General features: G+C 41.4%; 1 protein-coding gene across 6 annotated transcripts in view; it reads left to right on the forward strand.

Moving 5' to 3' along the window:
- Positions 1-3,244: 3,244 nt before the first annotated feature.
- Positions 3,245-19,529, forward strand: part of senp5 (SUMO specific peptidase 5) — a 31,259-nt gene continuing 14,974 nt past the window's right edge. For 2 of the 6 annotated variants that reach the window (XM_069897239.1, XM_069897241.1), the window contains exons 1-3: positions 3,245-3,370; positions 7,862-9,353; positions 14,805-14,910. In XM_069897239.1, coding sequence (XP_069753340.1) covers positions 7,877-9,353; positions 14,805-14,910 — 1,583 coding nt within the window. In that variant the 5' untranslated portion in view covers positions 3,245-3,370; positions 7,862-7,876. Of the gene's footprint in view, positions 3,575-7,861; positions 9,354-14,804; positions 14,911-19,529 lie in introns of all 6 variants that reach the window. The other 4 variants (XM_069897238.1, XM_069897240.1, XM_069897237.1 and 1 more) reach the window with 4 other exon arrangements.

Raw genomic sequence — 19,529 nt, forward strand, 5'->3', positions numbered from 1 at the left:
GTGATGTCAGGTATGGGAATAGCATGAAATGTGCAACACACCAGTACTCTGGAGGGGAAATGAAAATTGTTGTGGATTTGAAACGTTATCGGGTGCATGGCAAACACAACTTGAATTAACCAACATATCAGAAACACTACGAAATAGAAACAGAAGGAAAGAAAGAGCTTGTGCCTGAGTTTAATCTAGTTTCACCCAATCCCCATGAAAGCAATTAGAGAAGATTATCTGATTACCTTTTGGCCTCCAATATATTACTTTCTTATGTGGGGAAAAAATGTAGTTCTTCCTCCAGAATACCAGCTGTTTTTTTTCCTCCTGAGGAAACAGTGAACTGGAAAATATTGTTGAAAATGGCTGGTGCCATCTGGTTAATGAAAGGGCTACTGTGATTTTGATGGTATACTTGCAGGTTTGGGACTTGAGCAATGGCTCCAGCAAACTACAACCTCCATATTGATAAAGAGTCACATTGAAATGAAAAAAGCTATACTTGCATAACATCTAGGTTACCTTCAATATGCCCTCATCCCATCTACCTTCTCCAGTCCCGTCAGCTTCTAGTGCACCCACCCCACCATCCTCGATTAGAAGTCAGGTTTATTATCATGAGCAAGTGTCACAAAATATGTTGTTTTGTGGCAGCAGAGCAAGGTGCAAAATTACAATTCTGTAAATACAAGATTTTTAAAAATCAGTGCAATAAAGAAAAAGTGAGGTAGTATCCAAAGGTATATTGTCCATTCAGAAATCTGATGGCGAAAGGGAAGAAGCTGTTTTTGTAAAGTTGATGGCAGGCCTAATAAAAATAGATGCAAAAGGATCCAAAGTGGAGTAAAGTTTTATTGCAATAAAGTGTTCAAACTGTAAGCAAGGATGTTGGAAACTAGTGCATGTTAAGAAAAGCCATCCTTACATGGCAGAGGCAAAGTAAAACTGAAGACAGAAATAGCATAAATTATATCCCAGGTAAAATTGATATCAAAATATGGCAGGAGACTTGAAAATGCCTTTTGATTTGGAACTAAAAGCCTGAGTTACAGTTACATACCAATGAGGAAAATAGGTATTAAAAATATATTTGACAATTCCACCAATTTAAGGGCAAATTATGAGTGATGTGGCCTGAATAATGGAATCAGAATTATAGAAATTTATTATGGAGTAAGGAGACCATTCAGTGCATCATGTTCAAGAATCATCAACTGATACAGAACAGCTTAAAAACAGCTTTGGCCTTCTGGGTGCACTCTGTCATGCAACCATTTACATTAATTCTGCACTAAGCCCATTTTATTCTTCCTACATTTCTGTCAAATTTCCCCAATTTCTACCACACTAGGGGCAATTCATAGTCCCCCAATTTACCTATCAAGATGAGTATCTTTCGGATGTGAGGAAACCCACGTGGGGTCACACTCACAGGGAGCACATGCAGACAGCTTGGAAGTCCAGGTTCATTGGCATAGTGAAGCGATTGTTATATTATCTGCATCAACTGTGCCATTCTCTGTCAATCATTCTTTGGTTGGACATTAATAGCCTTATAGGTAGTTTACAGCTCTCCTGGTTTTTGTCTGTTAAATTCTACTGCATTAACAAAGGTATTAATTTATTCACTTAAAAGTTCTGTAACACCAGTTGAACATTAGTTTATTAATGTTGGTATTGAATAACTATTTCAATTGTTAATGACAGTTGGATTTTATTTTATAAAATATCCCAAATTATGATTTTATCAAGTACAAAATAGTATGCACACTTGCATTTTTTGTATCAGACCTCTGTTACGAGCCCAAAGGACCCCAAAACCCAGCAGCAATAGACATTCACCAAGACAAATAGTTACTTAAACAAAAATTGTTTTTAATTATCTTTAAACATGAAAACAGAATCAAACTAACTTATCTCTATTAACTTAACAAACCCAAATTAACCCCCTTCTAATTCTAAGCATACGTGGATGATGTGTGTGTAAATGTAAGAAAAGTTATTTGGTTCACAATTCAATCTCACTTCTCCTTCTTCCAAGTTCTCTGGTTACAGGCAATTCTTATACTACGCACAGAATTTAACAGGTATAAAGATCACCAGGCTTTGGTGCTCGAAAGGTAAATGTTTACCGCTCAGGAAGGTTCTTGTAGGGTTTGCAGAGAGATTTATTGTTCCAGGATTTCCACAACTGAGATACTACCATTAGTCACCTCAAGGTCTCGCTGATTAAACTTGCCCCATCAGGGTTCTCCAGATGATAACCTCTTTCTATCAGGCTACCACAGAGCCCCTTTCTTTTCCACTTATTCCAAGAGATACATCAGACAGAGAGCACTTCTAACCATCCGCCACTCTGGAGCTTTCTGTTTCCAACCAGCTTTTCCTGGCTTGTTTCAGCCGTGACTGTTCGGTCTCTTTCAGTGTCACACACACACTGGCTGCGAGAGCTTGTTTCACCTCTCTCTCTCCAACTGGAAGTGCGAGAAAGCCCATGTGACTCTCTCACGGGCAAAAAATAAACCCCCCCACACCTTCTTCAGCAAACAACAGGAGTCCTCCTTTTGTCTTAGGTAAACAAAACTTCTCATTGGCACCATGTCCATTCAACCAGCCAGCCTGTCTCCAATCCAAAACAATGGTCTAGTCCTTTCATGACATCATTTCAATTGGCACCGACTTGTGAAATGTGCATAACATTCTCCATAGTTTCTGCAATGTTACTGAATGTGAATTCTTCACTATTTCAAATAAGATCTGTTTTAAAACGTACGTAACCTACTCCAATCTGACTAAATTCTCCCAAATATATATTCCATTACACCTCTGTTAAGTCGTTTATTAGAAATATTAGTTCCGTGCTGTCTTTCTTCGGTTTAAAATCGGCTCAAAACAATCTACTGATAACCCGTGGCCTGACTACAAGGCTTGATTAAAAAGAAATCTTTGTATTCGAGGAATAGGAAGTGGTTCAAGTTTGATCCAAAGGATTGCAAATTAAATCAAAACATTAAGTCCACTCCGAGCCGGGACATCGCTCCCGCGCGCATCGTTCGGGTTAGTAGAAAGATTAATGGTTTTGTCCAGCGAGAACCTGGGCCGACCGGTTTGAACTGTCCAGGCTGCAGTCAAAATGGAGAGCCCTGCCCGACCGGCCCGGCGCCGTCGCCTCCGCAGCGGGGCCCGCTCGCGCCTCCCTTCCCGTCGAGGTCGATGACGCGTGAATTGCGCGCCGCGAGCGAGCCCAGATGGGCGGGCCGGACGCGTCCGTGGGCAGTGCGCCTGCGCGCGCCCGGCCGCGGGGGCCAGCGAGCGCAGTGACACATGGCGGTCGCCCGGTATCGGCCTCTGAGGCGGCAGGAGTAGCGGCTCGGTTCAGGTAACTGCAGCGCTCCGAGGCCGCCTGGACTGTGCTTTGAAGTTCAAGCTGCTCCGGTGTAGTGAGGAGGAAATCTTGAGGCCGCTTTATGGCGCTGGGGAGCCGGCCTGGTGAATGGATGGTGCAGTGAGGGCCCGTGGGAGGTGATGGCTAGCCCGTGGAAGGAGCCTCCTGCCCTCCAGAAGGCTGGGGAGAGAAGAGAAGGTGAGGGTTGCAGAATCTACTGTCTCGGGATGCTAGGCACTATTTAAACATCCGATGCAGGGGGATGGAGATTGGGCAGGGGCTCTGCCTGGGGATTGGGTTCAGGTTGTGCAGGGGCTTTGCCTTGGGTTTGGGTGCAGGTTGGGCAGGGGCTTTGCCTTGGGTTTGGGTGCAGGTTGGGCAGGGGCTCTGCCTGGGGACTGGGAGCAGGTTGGGCAGGGGCTTTGCCTGGGGACCGGGAGCAGATTGGGCAGGGGCTCTGCCTGGGGACCGGGAGCGGATTGGGTGCAGATTGGACAGGAGTACTGCCTTGTGATTGAGGATAAATTGGACAGGGGCACTGCCTGGGGATTGGGTATAGGATAGTAGTTACTACCTGGTGATCGGATGTATGTTGGGCAGGGGCATTGCTTGGGAAACTGGGTGCTTGTCAGGAGAACCATTCACTCTGGTTTGAGCATAGGCCAAGCAGGTACTGCCTGGTGTTATGGAAGGGCTTGGACTCTGGGTACAGATGGTTGTGTCTGTCTGATATACTTTGCTCACTGGAAAAAAAAAAGATTTTGTTAAAAATGTCTTTTTTAAATTATCTTAAATAGCTGTGATCAGTTCTTAAATGAAATCAGGATGCGACAAAAATAAAATGTTTGAATGAAGTCTATAGACGGCAATAAGAAAAAGTACACTGATTTTGTAAATAAATAAATGCCATTATGTGTGTGTATTGAGTGCACATTATGATCCTGAGAAATGGTGTTTTGTCACCTTGTAAATGTACAGTCAGAAGATTTTAAAAAACTTGATAGGATTGGATAATCATTAGCGAGTGCTGCTTTGTGCAAACCTGTTCGTCTTTGAATGATGAGGTGAAAGCAGAATTTCCATTTCACACAAGAGTTTGAAATGAGCGTCCTATAACATGTACCATAATTATTTTGATTGAATTTTAGAATGATTTGTGTTTGGCAGTAAATAAGATAGTTTTGTCATCAAAGCAAGCATAGTGTTTGTTTCCAAATTTAATAGACATGTAGCTTGCTCATTTTGTTCTCATCTTGACAATATCACTGAACATTTTGGAGTGGCAATGAAACATGCAACAGACGCCATAGTTATTTGATGATTGCAGTTGCAGTCCATTTTCTAATGAAATTGTTTGCCCCTTAAGCTGTGGCTTTTCATTTTTTTTTAAATGGAAGTCTTCTCTGCCTTTTCTTAGCACCCTAAGTTTTCAAAAGATTTAGCCTCTCACATTTGGTGCAAGTATTCATTCTGAAATTTCAACTGCCACCTTTTTGGTGCTCTAATTACGTCGAATTTTAAACATCTACTTTTTTAACTGGAAACTTTTTTTTTAATTTAAAGTTTATGGTGTTTGGAAGCCAATACTGTTGATCCACAGAAATAAGTTTTGAATCTCATCACTGCAGCTGGGAAATTTAAATTTAAGAACTTTTTTTAAAAATCCAAATTTTAAAAAAAATTGCTATCTAACAATAACCATGAAAGGACTGGATTGTAATTAAAAACCAATTAGATTCATTAACAGCCCTCAAGGAAGAACGTTTTTTCTTTACTCATTAAATGGGAGGCATTTTACTGCCCTAACTGCGCCTGCTCTCCTTATGCAGTCTCATTTTGTCTGATTTTTAGATCTATAACCTGATTGACTCCAAGTAGTCCTCTGCAATGACCTCATTAACTTAATTCATAAAGAACTAAAGAATGTGCAGTAAATTACTGACTGTGTTGAATGATGTCCAAATCCACTAAGCTGATAGTTTTTTTAAAAGAGGGGGAAATTGGTAAAAGTATCCGTTTGGTGTAATGGAAGATTCAGTCTCTTTATGGAAATTAATGTAATATACTCTAAAATGCTCCCTACCACTCTTGTTAGTTTTGGTTCCTATTTCTAACAAGTTTGGGGAGTTTCAGTCAATTGGGAATTAGCAATATCACTTGGGTGTGGAAAGATTGGTTCAGTAAGTTTTGCTCCCAGGTTGAGGCAAAGTGTAGTGTTCCACTTTCCAATTAGTAATAGTTCACTGGAAATTCAAAAATTTTATTTGCCACCATTGACAAAGCACAACACACAGCCTCACACATGCTTTCAACTGAGAATGAAAAGAGGCCCCTATCAGTTCTTTTGGGTTCCTTGGCCTGAGACATAACACTAAAGCAAATTACCATACAGTTACTAGTCAGACATGGCTGTATGCAAATAGCCTGTTGTTTTCCTGTGTGAACAACTGTGCACATAAAAAAGTGTTTGGGGTGTTCATTGGTCATGAGCGCCCCTAAATTCACATCTTTCATTCTCATTGAGCATTAAATTGCTTTTTCATATGTTGGAAAATATTAAATGAGTTACCCGGTATTCTGTCATTTGCACAATACAAGTTCATTGGTAGCCATCCTCCATCTTAAATATTTATTTCCTCTTCCATCTGTATATGACAGTTACTCTTCTGGGCTTACTTCCAACTGGACTTCTCAACCAATGATCATTGCAATGAAGGACATGAGAATTCAGCTACCTGAGCGTGCCTCCAATGTTAATATTTTTTCATTCAGAGGTTCTCTACCCAATGATGCTGCGAGTATTTTTACCAGAAAGTTTTAAAAAATAAAGTGGTTCACTGCCATCTTGAGGGCAATTAGAGGTGGCTCTAAATGTCAATCACACCACTCAAATATATTTAAAAATAGGAAGTTTGACTCATTGAGAACACTTGACCAATAATTTAACAATGTTAGAACACAGTAATATGTTCCTCTGAGTTAGATCTGTAGGTTGGGGAGGAATCTGCATAATCAATGGTTGTAGAACTCAGGCGAGAAGCAGTCTGGGAATGCCTGGTCAGAGAAGATGCATCCATCAGGAGGCCCTTTGTTGACTACAGTTCAACTTTCAACACCATGATCATCTCAAAACTCGAAGACCTGGGTCTGTGTAATTGGATTCTGGATTTCCTCACCTTCAAAACCACAATCAACGAACATCTCCACAATCTTTATCATACCGGAGCACTGATGGGCTGCGTTCTTTGCTCCCTGCTCATCCACTTCAAATCTATCACTGTGGCTTGGTACAACAATCTGAAAATTTGCTAAAAATATTACCATCATGGGTGAGTCAGCATACAGGAGAGAGATTGAAAACTTGGCTGAATGGTGCGCTAACAACAGCCTCATTTATTGTCATCAAAACCAAGAAACTGATTGTGGACTTTAGGTGGGAAAAATCAGACAGGTAAGATCCAGTGATCATTGGGTAATTAGAGGTGTAGAGAGTGATCAAATTTAAATTCTGGGGAGTCACTATTTTGGAGGATCTTTCCTGGACCCAATGCATGAATGTCATCGTGAAGAGAGCACGTCAGTGCCTCTACTTCCTCAGGAGTTTGCAGAGGTTTGGTACGATATAGCAAATATCTACAGATGCGTAGTGCAAAGTGCTGACTGGCTGCATCATGACCTGGTATAGGGCACCAATACCTCTGAGCAGAAAGCCCTTCAGAAGGTAGTAGACACAGCCCAGTACATCACAGCCAAAACTCTCCCCACCATTGAGAAAATCTACATGGAATGAAGTCATCAGAGAGCAGCAGCAAGCATCAAGAGGCCACACTACCCAGGACGTGCTCTGTTCTCGCTGTTGCCACCAGGAGTGAGGTATAAGTGTTACAGGACTTGTACCACTAGTTTCAGGAACAGTTGCTACCCTTCCTAAACAATCTCTGTCAGAGACTCATTTAAGGACTCTGAGTTGCACATTATTTATTGTGGAATATTTATTTTCTGCATTGCATAGTTTGTTTACATGTACAGGTATCTTTTCTTGAGTACAGTTGTTAAGTCAAAATTCCGCCTGGCCTGCAGGAAAATGAATCTCTGGGTTGAATGCGATGTCTGACAAAAAAATTTGAACTTTGAGATAAATGAAATTTCATTTCGTGAAATTCCACTGTTCGCTTCTAAAATCTAAGACAAACGCCCAAAGGCTATCTGCACAACATAGGTTAAGAAGCTATAAAGTTGTTTTTTCTGATATTGCCAGTGTTTATTTTAGAATGTTGTGGCATGCATTTCACCAGTGTTTGGGTTATGTTTATTTGTACTTGCCAACTAGGGGAAGAATTCGAACTTAATCTCAATCCAGAACCTATTTATTAAGCCTCCCTAATTATCTACCTCTCTTTTTTGAAAAAAATGATTAAAATCACTGCAAGTGAAGTAATAATTAATACAGTATTTACAGCAAAGCTTTTTTACGTGTCTTCACAGGGAAACTGTCAGACTATGAAGAAGTACAGCCAAAGCAAATGCTGTAAAAGATTCTTAAAAAAAAACCTGAGAGAACATCTAAGGTCCCACCACAGCAAATGGAACCAACTGGAAGGCTTTTTGTGCTCACAAAGACAGATTTATTATCAACAGAACCAACGTCTTTGGTTGTCAGTCAGGAAAAAGAGAACCAAGTCTGGGATAAGGAAGGCATTTCCAAATTGCCAGCAGTGTGGGTCACCAGAAAACACTGAATGCACGAGAGTGACACTGAAGAAAAAGTCATTGTTGGCCTCGAGAGTCGATAACCCTCCAATTGAGGGTACATGTTCACCAGCATCTTTGGCACTCCATGAAGAAGTGGAGAGTAACGGATGTGAAATTTGGAACAGCTGCACTGTTGCTCCAGATTCTGGCTGTAAATCAGCTATTTTATATTGTGACCCTGTTTCCAAAAATCTAACTGCTCCCCCTACAAAGGATACTTTCCCCAACTCTGCACAGAGAAAACCTAGTGGGCTTCAGAACAAAATTATAAATCAGAAGCTATCAAATGGGTATAAAAATATAGACTTTCAAGTAAGTAGAAATTTTGTATCCAATAATTTACCTTGCAAAACAAAGCAGCAGCTGAAAGGGCACAAAATCTCTCTGCTGCATAGGAAACCTTCCTCTCTCTTTAGTTTCTATTGTAGGATATTTAATTGTAAAAACAGGCGTAGAAGAACTGCCAGTCAGAGAAAAGAGAAGCTAAGGAGGACACGAACTTCGGGATCTATCTGTTTAAATCCAAAAAGAACTGGCCGACGTTTGGATAAAATGGCATGTGATATTTCTTCACGGCCAACTGTCAAAGTTGAAGAATCCAACCAGAGCATGGTCTTTACTTCAGACCAGAATTGTGATACATCACAGGCAGCAAAGCATAAAAAATCGTGCCTGGCTAATTGCTGTGAAGTTTCGAAAATACCCCTTGATGAAGGGATGAACACTTTGCAAGCTCAAATGCGTCAAACAGCTAAACTTAATCAAATGGCTAATGATGGCTCAGAAGCATTGTGTCCTCGGCCAAGCTCTCTTGGGTTTGATGCTTGCATCAATCAGTTTGTGTCCCCTGATAAGTGGCCCAAGACTGATGAACCATCCCAGTTATTTACTGCCACACAGGGAAGAATTTTCAACCAAACCCCAGTCTGTGACGGGGAGATGCAGGTCATCAATACTACAACAGACTCTAATCTACTATCGTGCAATCACACCAATGCATCAGTGACTGAAACTGGACAGTCAGTGTGTTGGCAAAGTGGTGAGGCATTACCTGTACTTCAGCCACAGCTGCTGGACCACATTTACTATAGATCTTCAGAAGAATGTTCTGGCCAAACATTGGTGAGGACTGAGCAGCCAGCTCGAGGTCAGGATGAGAAAGGGAAGGAAAATGAATCTCGAACCTGTTCTGTTGCCAGTGAACAATTAGTATCCTGTATTCATGGTACAGTTTCTGGTTTAAGAAAACTTCCTAATTTCCTATGATTATACTTTGTTCATAACTTAAATAATGTAGAATTTAATTTTTCAACTCTGGATATTCTGCAAGTTGTAAGATTCTTTCATTTTTTCGGGAGGGAACTGGGTGTTGTTTGACTAGGTCATCATTCACAGCCACCTTCAACTGGGCTGAGAGATGTTGGTGGTGTGTCTCCACAATACTGCAGTCCTCATGAGGGTATTCTTGAGGCGTTGGTAAGAGGTGAAGGATTTAAGAATGAATGATGATAAAATAGCCATTAAAGCCACGATAGAGGGAGACATGCAGTTGTTAGTGATCCTATAAACCTGAAGCTCTTGATGATAGAGGGTTGGGGAGGTGATGAGACTAATTACAGTAGGTACAGGGTCTGCTGAAGTGGTCAAGTTATCATAATGTGAAGAGTGGAAATCAAATTCCATCGTGGCAGATGTGGATTTTAAATTGCTTTGTACCTGGAATTCAAGGGATTTCAATGTTATTAGTATATGATGACTATTAAAGGCATCTCTGGTTCACCAATGTTCTTCAAGGGAGGAGATCTACCTTCCACCTTCATGAAATCCAAACTATATTTAAATTTGTAAATTTAGACATACAACATGATAACAGGCCCTTCTGGCCCATGAGCCTCTGCTGCCCAAATACCCCAATTAACCTACAACCACCGTACATTTTTGAAGGGTGGCAGGAAATCAGAGCATCGGAGGAAACCAACACAGACATGGCGAGAACGTACAAACTTCTTACAGACAGCTCTAGATTTAAACTCTGGTCGCTAGCGCTGTAATAGTGTTGCACTAACTGCTAAATTATCCACGCCATGAATGCAGACACACTAATTTAATTGAAGACATGTAGTAGGTTGTACGTGAGCATAGCAAAAGAACTGAGACAGCAGGCTGTGAGCTCATTTAGCACAACTGATTTACTTTGAAGTTTGCGCTGCAGCCTTTAAGGCTGTCCAGAGCCTCCCCTTGCTTCCTGGAACTTAGGACATGCTAACGTAAGCGCATACACGTATTTCCGGTCAATACCGAAAGAGAAGGACCTGCAACACCATTTTTACCGTGGCTCCCCTGCTGACCGCGCGTGACAAGTGATGCCAGTTTGTCACTGCAATTATATGTCGCCACAGACTCTTAAAATTTCCCACTGAAATTGTCAAGCATACTACTAGTTATACCATAACAACTGCAATAAAACAGAACAAATGAAATCTGACAAATCACCCAGCATTGACTTGGGCACCAAATTCAAATAGAGGCAAAATCAAATCCCAGCCCAGTAGATGTTTCAAAATTCTCCTCCAATTCATCCAGACATTGCCTCCTGAAATAAAAGAATTGTCCAATGGTACAGCCTACCATGCATGGTGTCACCCCATTTTACTTTAAGGAAGCCATCTTCAGCACCACCTATTTTTCAAGAAATATAACAAAATTTTGTTGCTCTTCTGCTTTTAAATGAGAGTCTTGAGCAAATTATTCACATTTCAATTGTATATTGAGGAAAATTTAAAAAGTAAAGGAGATTTAAGCAACTGGTGCTTGATGTTTGGTATGGACTTGGTTGACCGAAGGGCCTGATTCCATGCTGCGTAATTTGACCATACACCCTCGAGGTTCATCTGCTTCTCCAACTTTCCAATTCGCAGTAGCTGGTTCCAAATGTAGTGGGTTTGCATCTGATAGATTTCATTTAGGTGCAACAGGGCTGAATGATTCTTGGTATAGCAGTGGACAGAAAACCTTTGGTGAGTCACTCTACCACCAAAAAAAGCCCTTATAATTCCTGTAAAATCCCTGTTTGTGTCTGCTTCTCACAACCTGTTCCAGACTGATGTTTGTTTGAATGTTGTATGTTAATGGCACAGTGGAATTGGAGAGAAATTATTAAATCTGAATCTGAGTCACTGCAATGGCTTAGCTGAAACCTGAAAGCTTCATTTTGTTGCCACTTACCTCATGATCCCATCTTCCCTCTCCGCCTTCCACAGGATCTGCTTCCTCCATGACTTCCTCATCCACTTTCCCTTCCTCCCAATGGCCTCTTTGGTACCTACCCCTGTGACCACAAGAAATGCCTCACTTCCACCCACACCTTCTCCCTCGCCACCATTAGGGGCCCCCAACAGACCTTCCAAGTGAAGGAACGTACACTTATGAATCTACAGGGTCATCTACTCCATCTGGTGCTCCCGTTGTGGCCACCTCTACATTGGAGAGACTGGACTCAGACTGGATCGCTTCATTGAGCACTTTCACTCTGCTGTAATGGTGGAGATCTCCCAGTGGCAAGCCATTTCAATTGCTCATCCCATTCCCATACCAACATGTCTGTCCATGGTCTCGTGCACTGGAGATTAAGACCACCCACACAAATTGGAGGAACAATATCTCATATTCTGTCTGGACACCCTTCAACCTGATGGCATTAACATCAACTTCTCCAGTTTCCATTAGTCCCCTCCCCCTATCCCTGTTACTCCTTTTCTCTAGCTCTCTCTTTTCCCTCGGTCTCGTTTCTCCAGTTCTGCAATCACAGAGCCATCCCCTCCTTCGGTCCATTTTCATCTGTCCTCCTATCCATGTCCAATTATCACCATTTGTCTGTTGATTTGTGTTCCTCCCCTGCTCTTTCTTTCCTTCTCAGCCTTTTAATTCAGGCACCTGCCTGCTTTTTGCTCAAATCTTGAAGAAGGGCTCAGGCTGCTTGACCTGCTGAGTTCCTCCAGCATTTTTGTGTATTTAAAGCAATCACAGTGTCTGCAGACTTTTGTGTTTCAGCTTCATTTTGTTTTGATCGTTTTAAATGAACTTTTCTGTCCTTTGGACACAGTCATTCTTTGGTTTCCTTTGGAAGTGTTTGAACAAAAAATATTTTGAATGTGTGGGGAAAATTCCCCACTTTTCCAATTGTACATATTTTTAAAACATTGTAAGCATTGGAAACAGTCACTTGGTTGTGCAACATCTGTAGAAGTTAAAACAGTTACCATTATCAAGTCCAGGATCCATTACCAGAACTGACTTGGATTCCAGACCAGAATTGATGTCTGTTTCTCTATCCACATCTGCTGAATATTTTCAGCAATTTCTATTTTTGTTTCAAATTTCCAGTATCTGTAGTTTTTGTTTTATTGCCAATGACCGTGCTGTAAGCAAATAGTTGCAGTCATACAGCAAAGAACTAGCTTTTCAGCTCATCATGTCTAGAACAACCTTTGTATGCTGATCACATTTACAGGCATTTGGTCCGTTGTCTAGCAGACCATGGACATTTAAGTGCACACACAGACGCTGCTTAAATTTGCATGAATTAAGTGCACAGTGCATGACATTCTTGTCATAGAATGCAAAACTATTCTCTCACCAGAAATGTGCCAGGCTAGTACATCTATGCCCCATTGTAATCAGTCCATCTTGACCAACATATCCAAAATGAGTGTTAAACTCGTTTAGTGTGGTCTCAGGGTATTCCTTCCACAAATGTATTTAAACACCATTGAACAATAGCGTGACTTCTCCATTCAAGTGCTCAGTTATTCATAGAGAAAAACATTTTTTTAATTTTAATTGGAATTTTTACTCAAAGGCCTTTCCTAATTGTAGTCAATTGCATTGCATCTGTTCTGGGATCCCTGCTCTTTGTGATTTTATAAATGACCTAGATGAAGAGGCAGGAGTGGGTGACACAAAAGTTGGAAGAGTTATGGATAAAGCTGAAGGTTGTCAAAAGTTACAAGAGGAGAAAGACAGGATATAGAGTTGGGCAGAAAAGTGGCAGATGGAGTTCAATTTGGATAAGTGTGAGGTGATGCATTTTGGAGGGACCAACCAGAAAGCTGAGCACAGGGTTAATGGTTGGTTACTTCAGAATGTGGATGAACAGTGGGACCTTGGGGTTCAAATCCATATATCCCTCAAGGTCGCCGCACAGGTTAAGATAGTTAAGCCCTATGGGATGCTGAGCTTCATTAATAGGGAGATTGAGTTCAGGAGTAGAAAGGTCATGTTGCAACTCTACAAATCTCTGGTGAGAATTCGCTTGGAATATTGCATTCAGTTCTGGTCACCTCATTATAGGAAGGATGTGGAAGCCATCGAGAGGTGGCAGAGGAGATTTATCAGGATTGGAAAACAAGTTTTATGAGGCAAGGTTAGCAGAGATGGGACTTTTTTGGACCATAGAAGAATGAAAGGAGACTACAAGATTATGAGATGCATAGATAGGGTGGACAACCAGCCATTCCCAGGGCAGGAATGGCGAACGCCAGAGGACATTTGTACAAAATTAGGGGAGGTAAATTTAGGAAAGACATCAGGGTAAATTTTTTAACACAGAAAGTTTTGGAGACCTGAATTCTTTGCCTGGGATGTTGGTAGAGACTGTAACATTAGGGGCATTTAAGAGACTCTGACAGGCACATAGAAAAATAGAAGATTATGGGGTAGGGATGGTTTAGTACTTCTTTTTGGGGATATATGGGTCAGCGCAACATTGAGGGCTGAAGAACTTGTAGTGTGCTGAGCAGTAGTGTTCTATGTACCAATACCCCCTCTCCCTGTATCTTTCTGTCTACTCCTGCCCATGTCCAGAAATTTGTGGGACATTATGTTAAATAACTGTTGAACAGTGATCTGATATTTGAACTGGAGGCAATTTCTCTGCTTTCCTCATGACCTGACCAAAGAGAGAGAGCTTTTCCATGACAAAATTGGCTAAACTCATGTAATTACTGCCATTTGGTGTTGGTGAGTGGATTGATTGGAGACAAGGATACCACGGGTAAATTTTATGTGGCATACATGTATACTTGTTGAATGGTGATAAGGAGAAAATCTCCAAAATTACTTTTTGAAAAAAAAAGATCCTTCCTCTAACATCTCCCCTACACACCCCACCTTTACTTGACCCCTATGATGAGGGGTCTACAGTCAATTAGAGGCTGACTAATTCCACCAGAAAACATTTATGATCAATGGGAGTTTTAATGATGGAGGGTCATTGAAACCTTACGGTTTATAAACAGCATGTTCTATGTCCCAATGTTGATTATTTCCAGAAATATAGTTGAATTTGTTCTGAATGACTCAGAACATTATTATTATGAGAAAGTTTCCTCTGAAATACTAAACCATTATTTTGTCTCCCAGGAATCTTTATCTGTTTATTTTGAAATGTTTCTTATTATCAGAATGTACCTTATGGGAGGCATCCAATTACATTTTAGTGGCTTTACTACTCCAATCTAATAGCATTTTCTTCCTTTTGCTGTGTTGAGATAATGCACAATGTATTTTACATTAATGGATGCTACCTGAAAACTGTTTTTTTCTGCTGTATTTTGGCAAATAAGCACTTATAATCAGAAATGATATTGAGCGTGCAAAATTCTGATTTTTTTTTCAGCTTTCTTGGATGAATTTTTGAGAAAATATGGTAGCCTCATCCCACTTTTCGAAAGAGATGTTCTGATGAAGTTAGAGCAGATCTTTCATCAAGATTTCCGTGATAGGTATGTAGTCTCCAGCTGTTGAGTCCTTGGTATCGTGCTTCACTTAAATTTTCAAATGTTCTGGTGGCTTGATACAGTGCCCTCCATAATGTTTGGGGGCAGACACTTTTTTCCTTAATTTGTCCCTATGCTCCACAGTTTTCAATTTGTAATAAAACAATTCACATATAATTAAAGTGCACATTCCAGGTTTTATTCATGATTACTTGTATACATTTTGGTTTGACCATTTAGAAATTAAGGCACTTTTTATACTTATCCCCTCATTTCAGGGCTTTTGATCACTTTTGGAGTCTGTAGTTGCCCTTTTTCAACGTGAGGACCAGAGTCGTGCCAATGAAAGTCAAAGAAGCCGTCATGAGGCTGAAATACAAGAATAAAACAGTAAGAGATCACCCAAACTTTAGGATTACCAAAATCAATTGTATGGAACATCATTAAGAAGAAAGAGCACATTGGTGAACTCAATGTTCACAAAGTGACTGATAGACCAAGGAAGATCTCCACTGCTGACGACAGAAGAATTCTCAACATAATGAAGAAAAATCCCCAAACACCTGTCCTACAGATCAGAAACATTCTTCAGGAAGCAGGGGTGAATATGTCAATGACCACTGTTCATAGAAGACTTTATGAACAGAAATACAGAGACTACACTGTGAGATGCAAACCATGGCAAAAGTGGTATGCTTTGGATCTTGGGCAGTTCCTCCACACTTTGCTCTTGCCATCACTCTGATATAGGTTAATCTTGGTCTCATCTGTCCACAAGACCTTTTTCCAGAATTTTGCAGGCTCTTTTAAATACTTCCTAGCAAACTGTAATCTGGCCATCCTATGTGTGGCTAGCTAGTGGTTTGCATCTTGCAGTGTAGCCTCTGTATTTCTGTTGATGAAGTCTTCTGCAGACACTAGTCATTGATTTTTCTTCCTTCTTCTGAAATTAGCAGTGGAGGTCTTACTTGGAATACCAGTCCCTTTGCGATTACTGAGCTCACCAGTATGCTCTTCTTCTTAAATAGTGTTACAAAATGTTAATTTTGATAAGTTTTGGACGATGTCTCTTATTGTTTTATTCTTGTTTTTCAGCCTCATAATGGCTTCTTTTGTCTTTCATTGTCACAACTCTTGTCCTTGTGTTGAAAAATGACAACTATAGACCCCTTCTGGCTCTCTATCCCACAGGATGATGATGGTTACTTTCAGTCAGTTTGTGGGGCTTGATATTAGGATACCCCACTCCTCAGAAAGGAACAGCATGTGCGTGAATGGATTTAGGTGAGTAGAGGTTGCACAGGTTTAGACCTATCCTCTCGACATCCCCTCCAGATCCAGTAGCATGGTGAGGTCAAAGACGGCTGGGGGAAGTTCTGTTGCAGCGAATGGCCAAACCAAGCTTTGATGCAAGGGATGCCCTTTCTGCGCTTCACACACGTTTTTGCTTGACCCTACAAGAGGGTTTGTCCACCCTTTTGACAGATCTTGTTTTTCATCCTACAGGGTGTCTAGCCACCTTCTGTACAAGATAAGCATGGTGGGAAAGCCGGTTTAGTCACCGACCATGCGACAGGTAGCACTGGGTTACATGATACCAGTAGTGCTCAGATGAGTGACCTGACCTAGAGTGACAGAATCCAAAGGTGATAAAAAGCTTAGAAGCAAGTATAACTCTCTTGTTCTTTCACCAATTAAGCAATTAAACACGTCTGAGTAATCACAAACACCTTTGAAGCCATATATCCCAATCATTATGGTGCCCTGAAATGAAGTGAGTATGTATAAGAAGTGCTGTAATTTCTACATAGACCAAAATGTATACAAATAACCTTGAATAAAATCTGGAATGTGCACTTTAAATACATGTGAATTGTTTTATTACAAATTTGCAGAGGCAAATAAAGGAAAAGAAGTGTCTTAGTCCCAAACATGGAGGGCACTATATTTGTATAATAGTTATATTCAGAGGACCTCTTCAATCAAGTCTTAGCTCAAGGTGAGACCTGAGTCATTTGGTGGGGGGAATATTCAGGCCACAACATTTTCTTAAGTAGTCTTTTAAAAGGCTGTTTCACAAACCAGATTATCCATACGTTATGTCAGAAACTCCACAGTTCAGAATCTGTGGCTCAGTTTGATTTCAAGGATACACCAGAAAAACGACTAATGAAGGTAATGGAACGCAACTGATGTTTAGTACCAGGACATGTACATTGTACTGACAGGCATAAGAAAGAAACTGCCTCTAGTACAAGGCCACAAATTGCCTCTCATGTGTAGAATGTGTTGCTTATGAATGAGTATATTAGGGCCACGACTTTCTGCATTGTATGTTAATGATTTGGATTGTGGAATTAATGGCTTGGCTAAGTTTACAGATGATACAAAGATGGATAGAGGGGCAGATAGTGGTGAGGAAATGGAAAGGCTGCAGAAAGACTTGGATAGATTAGGAGAATGGGCAAAGAAGTGACAAATGAAACACAATATTGGCAAGTGTACGGTCATGTAGAAGGAATAAAATGGCAGACCATTATTTGGATGGAGAGATGATTCAAAGTTCAGAGGTGCAAAGGGCCTTGGGAGTTCTCGTCCAGTATACACTAAAGGTTAACCTCTAGGTAGAGTTGGTGCTGAAGAAAGTGAATGCAATGTTGGCATTGTGACATTCTCCCATTTTTCAGTTCATTTTATTTGAGTGGGACTGTCCCTTTAAGAGAACAGATTTAACAACCTACTGCAGGATTTGAAGTGACTGTGAAACTAGCAGCAAGCTTTGAACATCATGATCCTTTTACTGGATAAATTTGCAGAGTCAACACAGAAGCCCTGAAGAGGTCAGTTGCAAAGACAGCTTCATAAAAAGACAGTGCATTATTTGTTCAGGGGGCCATTTTAAGAAGGCAGCACAAGAGTAAAGAGCTCTTCAACCTCCTTTGTGGGAATATAATTATAGACAGAATGTCAGATTTCCTCCTTTTGCTTATAAAGGAATGAAAGACCACTTTGACCCACGAAAAGGGTTTTAAAGTTGCAGAAGAAATACTGCACTCTACTTCGACTGACCCATAAAAAGGGTCCTCTATTGGCAGAAGAATTGCTGCACTCTACTCGACTGACCCTTGAAAAGGGTTCTAATTGCAGAATAAGGTTCTCGTCTAAAAAGGACTTATCTCTGAAGCACTTTAACAAGGGTGTCTTGAGTAATCAGTCCTATCCTCCCCCCCCGCTCTCTCTCATCCACTTCACGAACTGCTAATTTCATCCGAAAACCCGCATGTCTCACCCATCTGAAAACCCGCATGTCTCACCCATCTGAAAGCCCGCGTGTCTCACCCATCTGAAAGCCCGCGTGTCTCACCCATCTGAAAGCCCACGTGTCTCGCCCATCTGAAAGCCCGCGTGTCTCACCCATCTGAAAGCCCACGTGTCTCGCCCATCTGAAAGCCCGCGTGTCTCGCCCATCTGAAAGCCCGCGTGTCTCGCCCATCTGAAAGCCCGCGTGTCTCGCCCATCTGAAAGCCCGCGTGTCTCGCCCATCTGAAAGCCCGCGTGTCTCGCCCATTTTAAAGCCCACGTTTCACCATACTCTGGTCTGCATGTCACATCAATTTCAAACTTACATGTCCTTACTGAATTTCTGAAATTGAACTTTGAACTGTCTTCTGAGAATTGAGCCTTGAACTGTAGTGGATTGGGATATTCCACATACACCAATATATATGCAGATAGTTAGATAATTGTATATAAATTTAATTAAGTTTAGGTAACTTAGTTAAAACAGAATTCCATTACCAGACACATCTTCCCCTCTCCTCCCCTTTCTGCCTTCCATGACTCCCTTGTGCACTCATCCCTCCCCACCAATTGCACCCCCCACGCCCGGCACCTTTCCCTGTGGCTGCAGGAGGTGCCACACTTGCACCCACTCCTCCTCCCTCACCATAGTCCGGGGCCCCAAGCAGGTCTTTCAAGTGAAGTACCTGTAGGATTGATTTACTGCATTCATTGCTCCCTTTGTGGTCTTCTCTATATTGGAGAGACTGGTCACAGACTGGGAGATCGTTTTGCTGAGCACCTTCGTTCTGTCCACACCAGTGATGGACCTCCAGTGGCCAACCAGTTCAATTCTGTGTCCCATGTCTGTCCATGGCCTCGTGTACTATCCCACCAAGACCACCCGTAAATTGGAATATCAACACTTGATTTTCCATCTGGGCACTCTTCAGCCGGATGTTTTCTGCTAACATGCCCTCCTTTCCCCATCCCTTCTATTACCCCTGTCTTCTTTCACTCAGCTCTCCACCCCTTCCCTTTCTATTCACCTAGCTATCCCTCCTCCCTTTGCTTGCTGCTGTGCCCCCCCATCTTCACCTATTACCTTTTGCGTTTGCAACCCCTTACCTTTTTATTTGGATGCCTGCCAACATTTTTCCATGCCTTGATGAAGGGCTCAAGCATGAAACATCGGTTATATCTTTGCCCCACATAAAATTAAGACTTGTGTTTGAATACAGCTCTTCAGATGTTGAAAACCGCTTATGAAGCAATACCTCAGGGTGTTTAGGAGAGAAATATGAACATTTGACTAGAAACAGCCATATACACTTTATTTAATGTAT

The sequence above is a fragment of the Narcine bancroftii genome, chromosome 9 (assembly GCF_036971445.1).
Source record: "Narcine bancroftii isolate sNarBan1 chromosome 9, sNarBan1.hap1, whole genome shotgun sequence".
NCBI classification, from domain to species: domain Eukaryota; kingdom Metazoa; phylum Chordata; class Chondrichthyes; order Torpediniformes; family Narcinidae; genus Narcine; species Narcine bancroftii.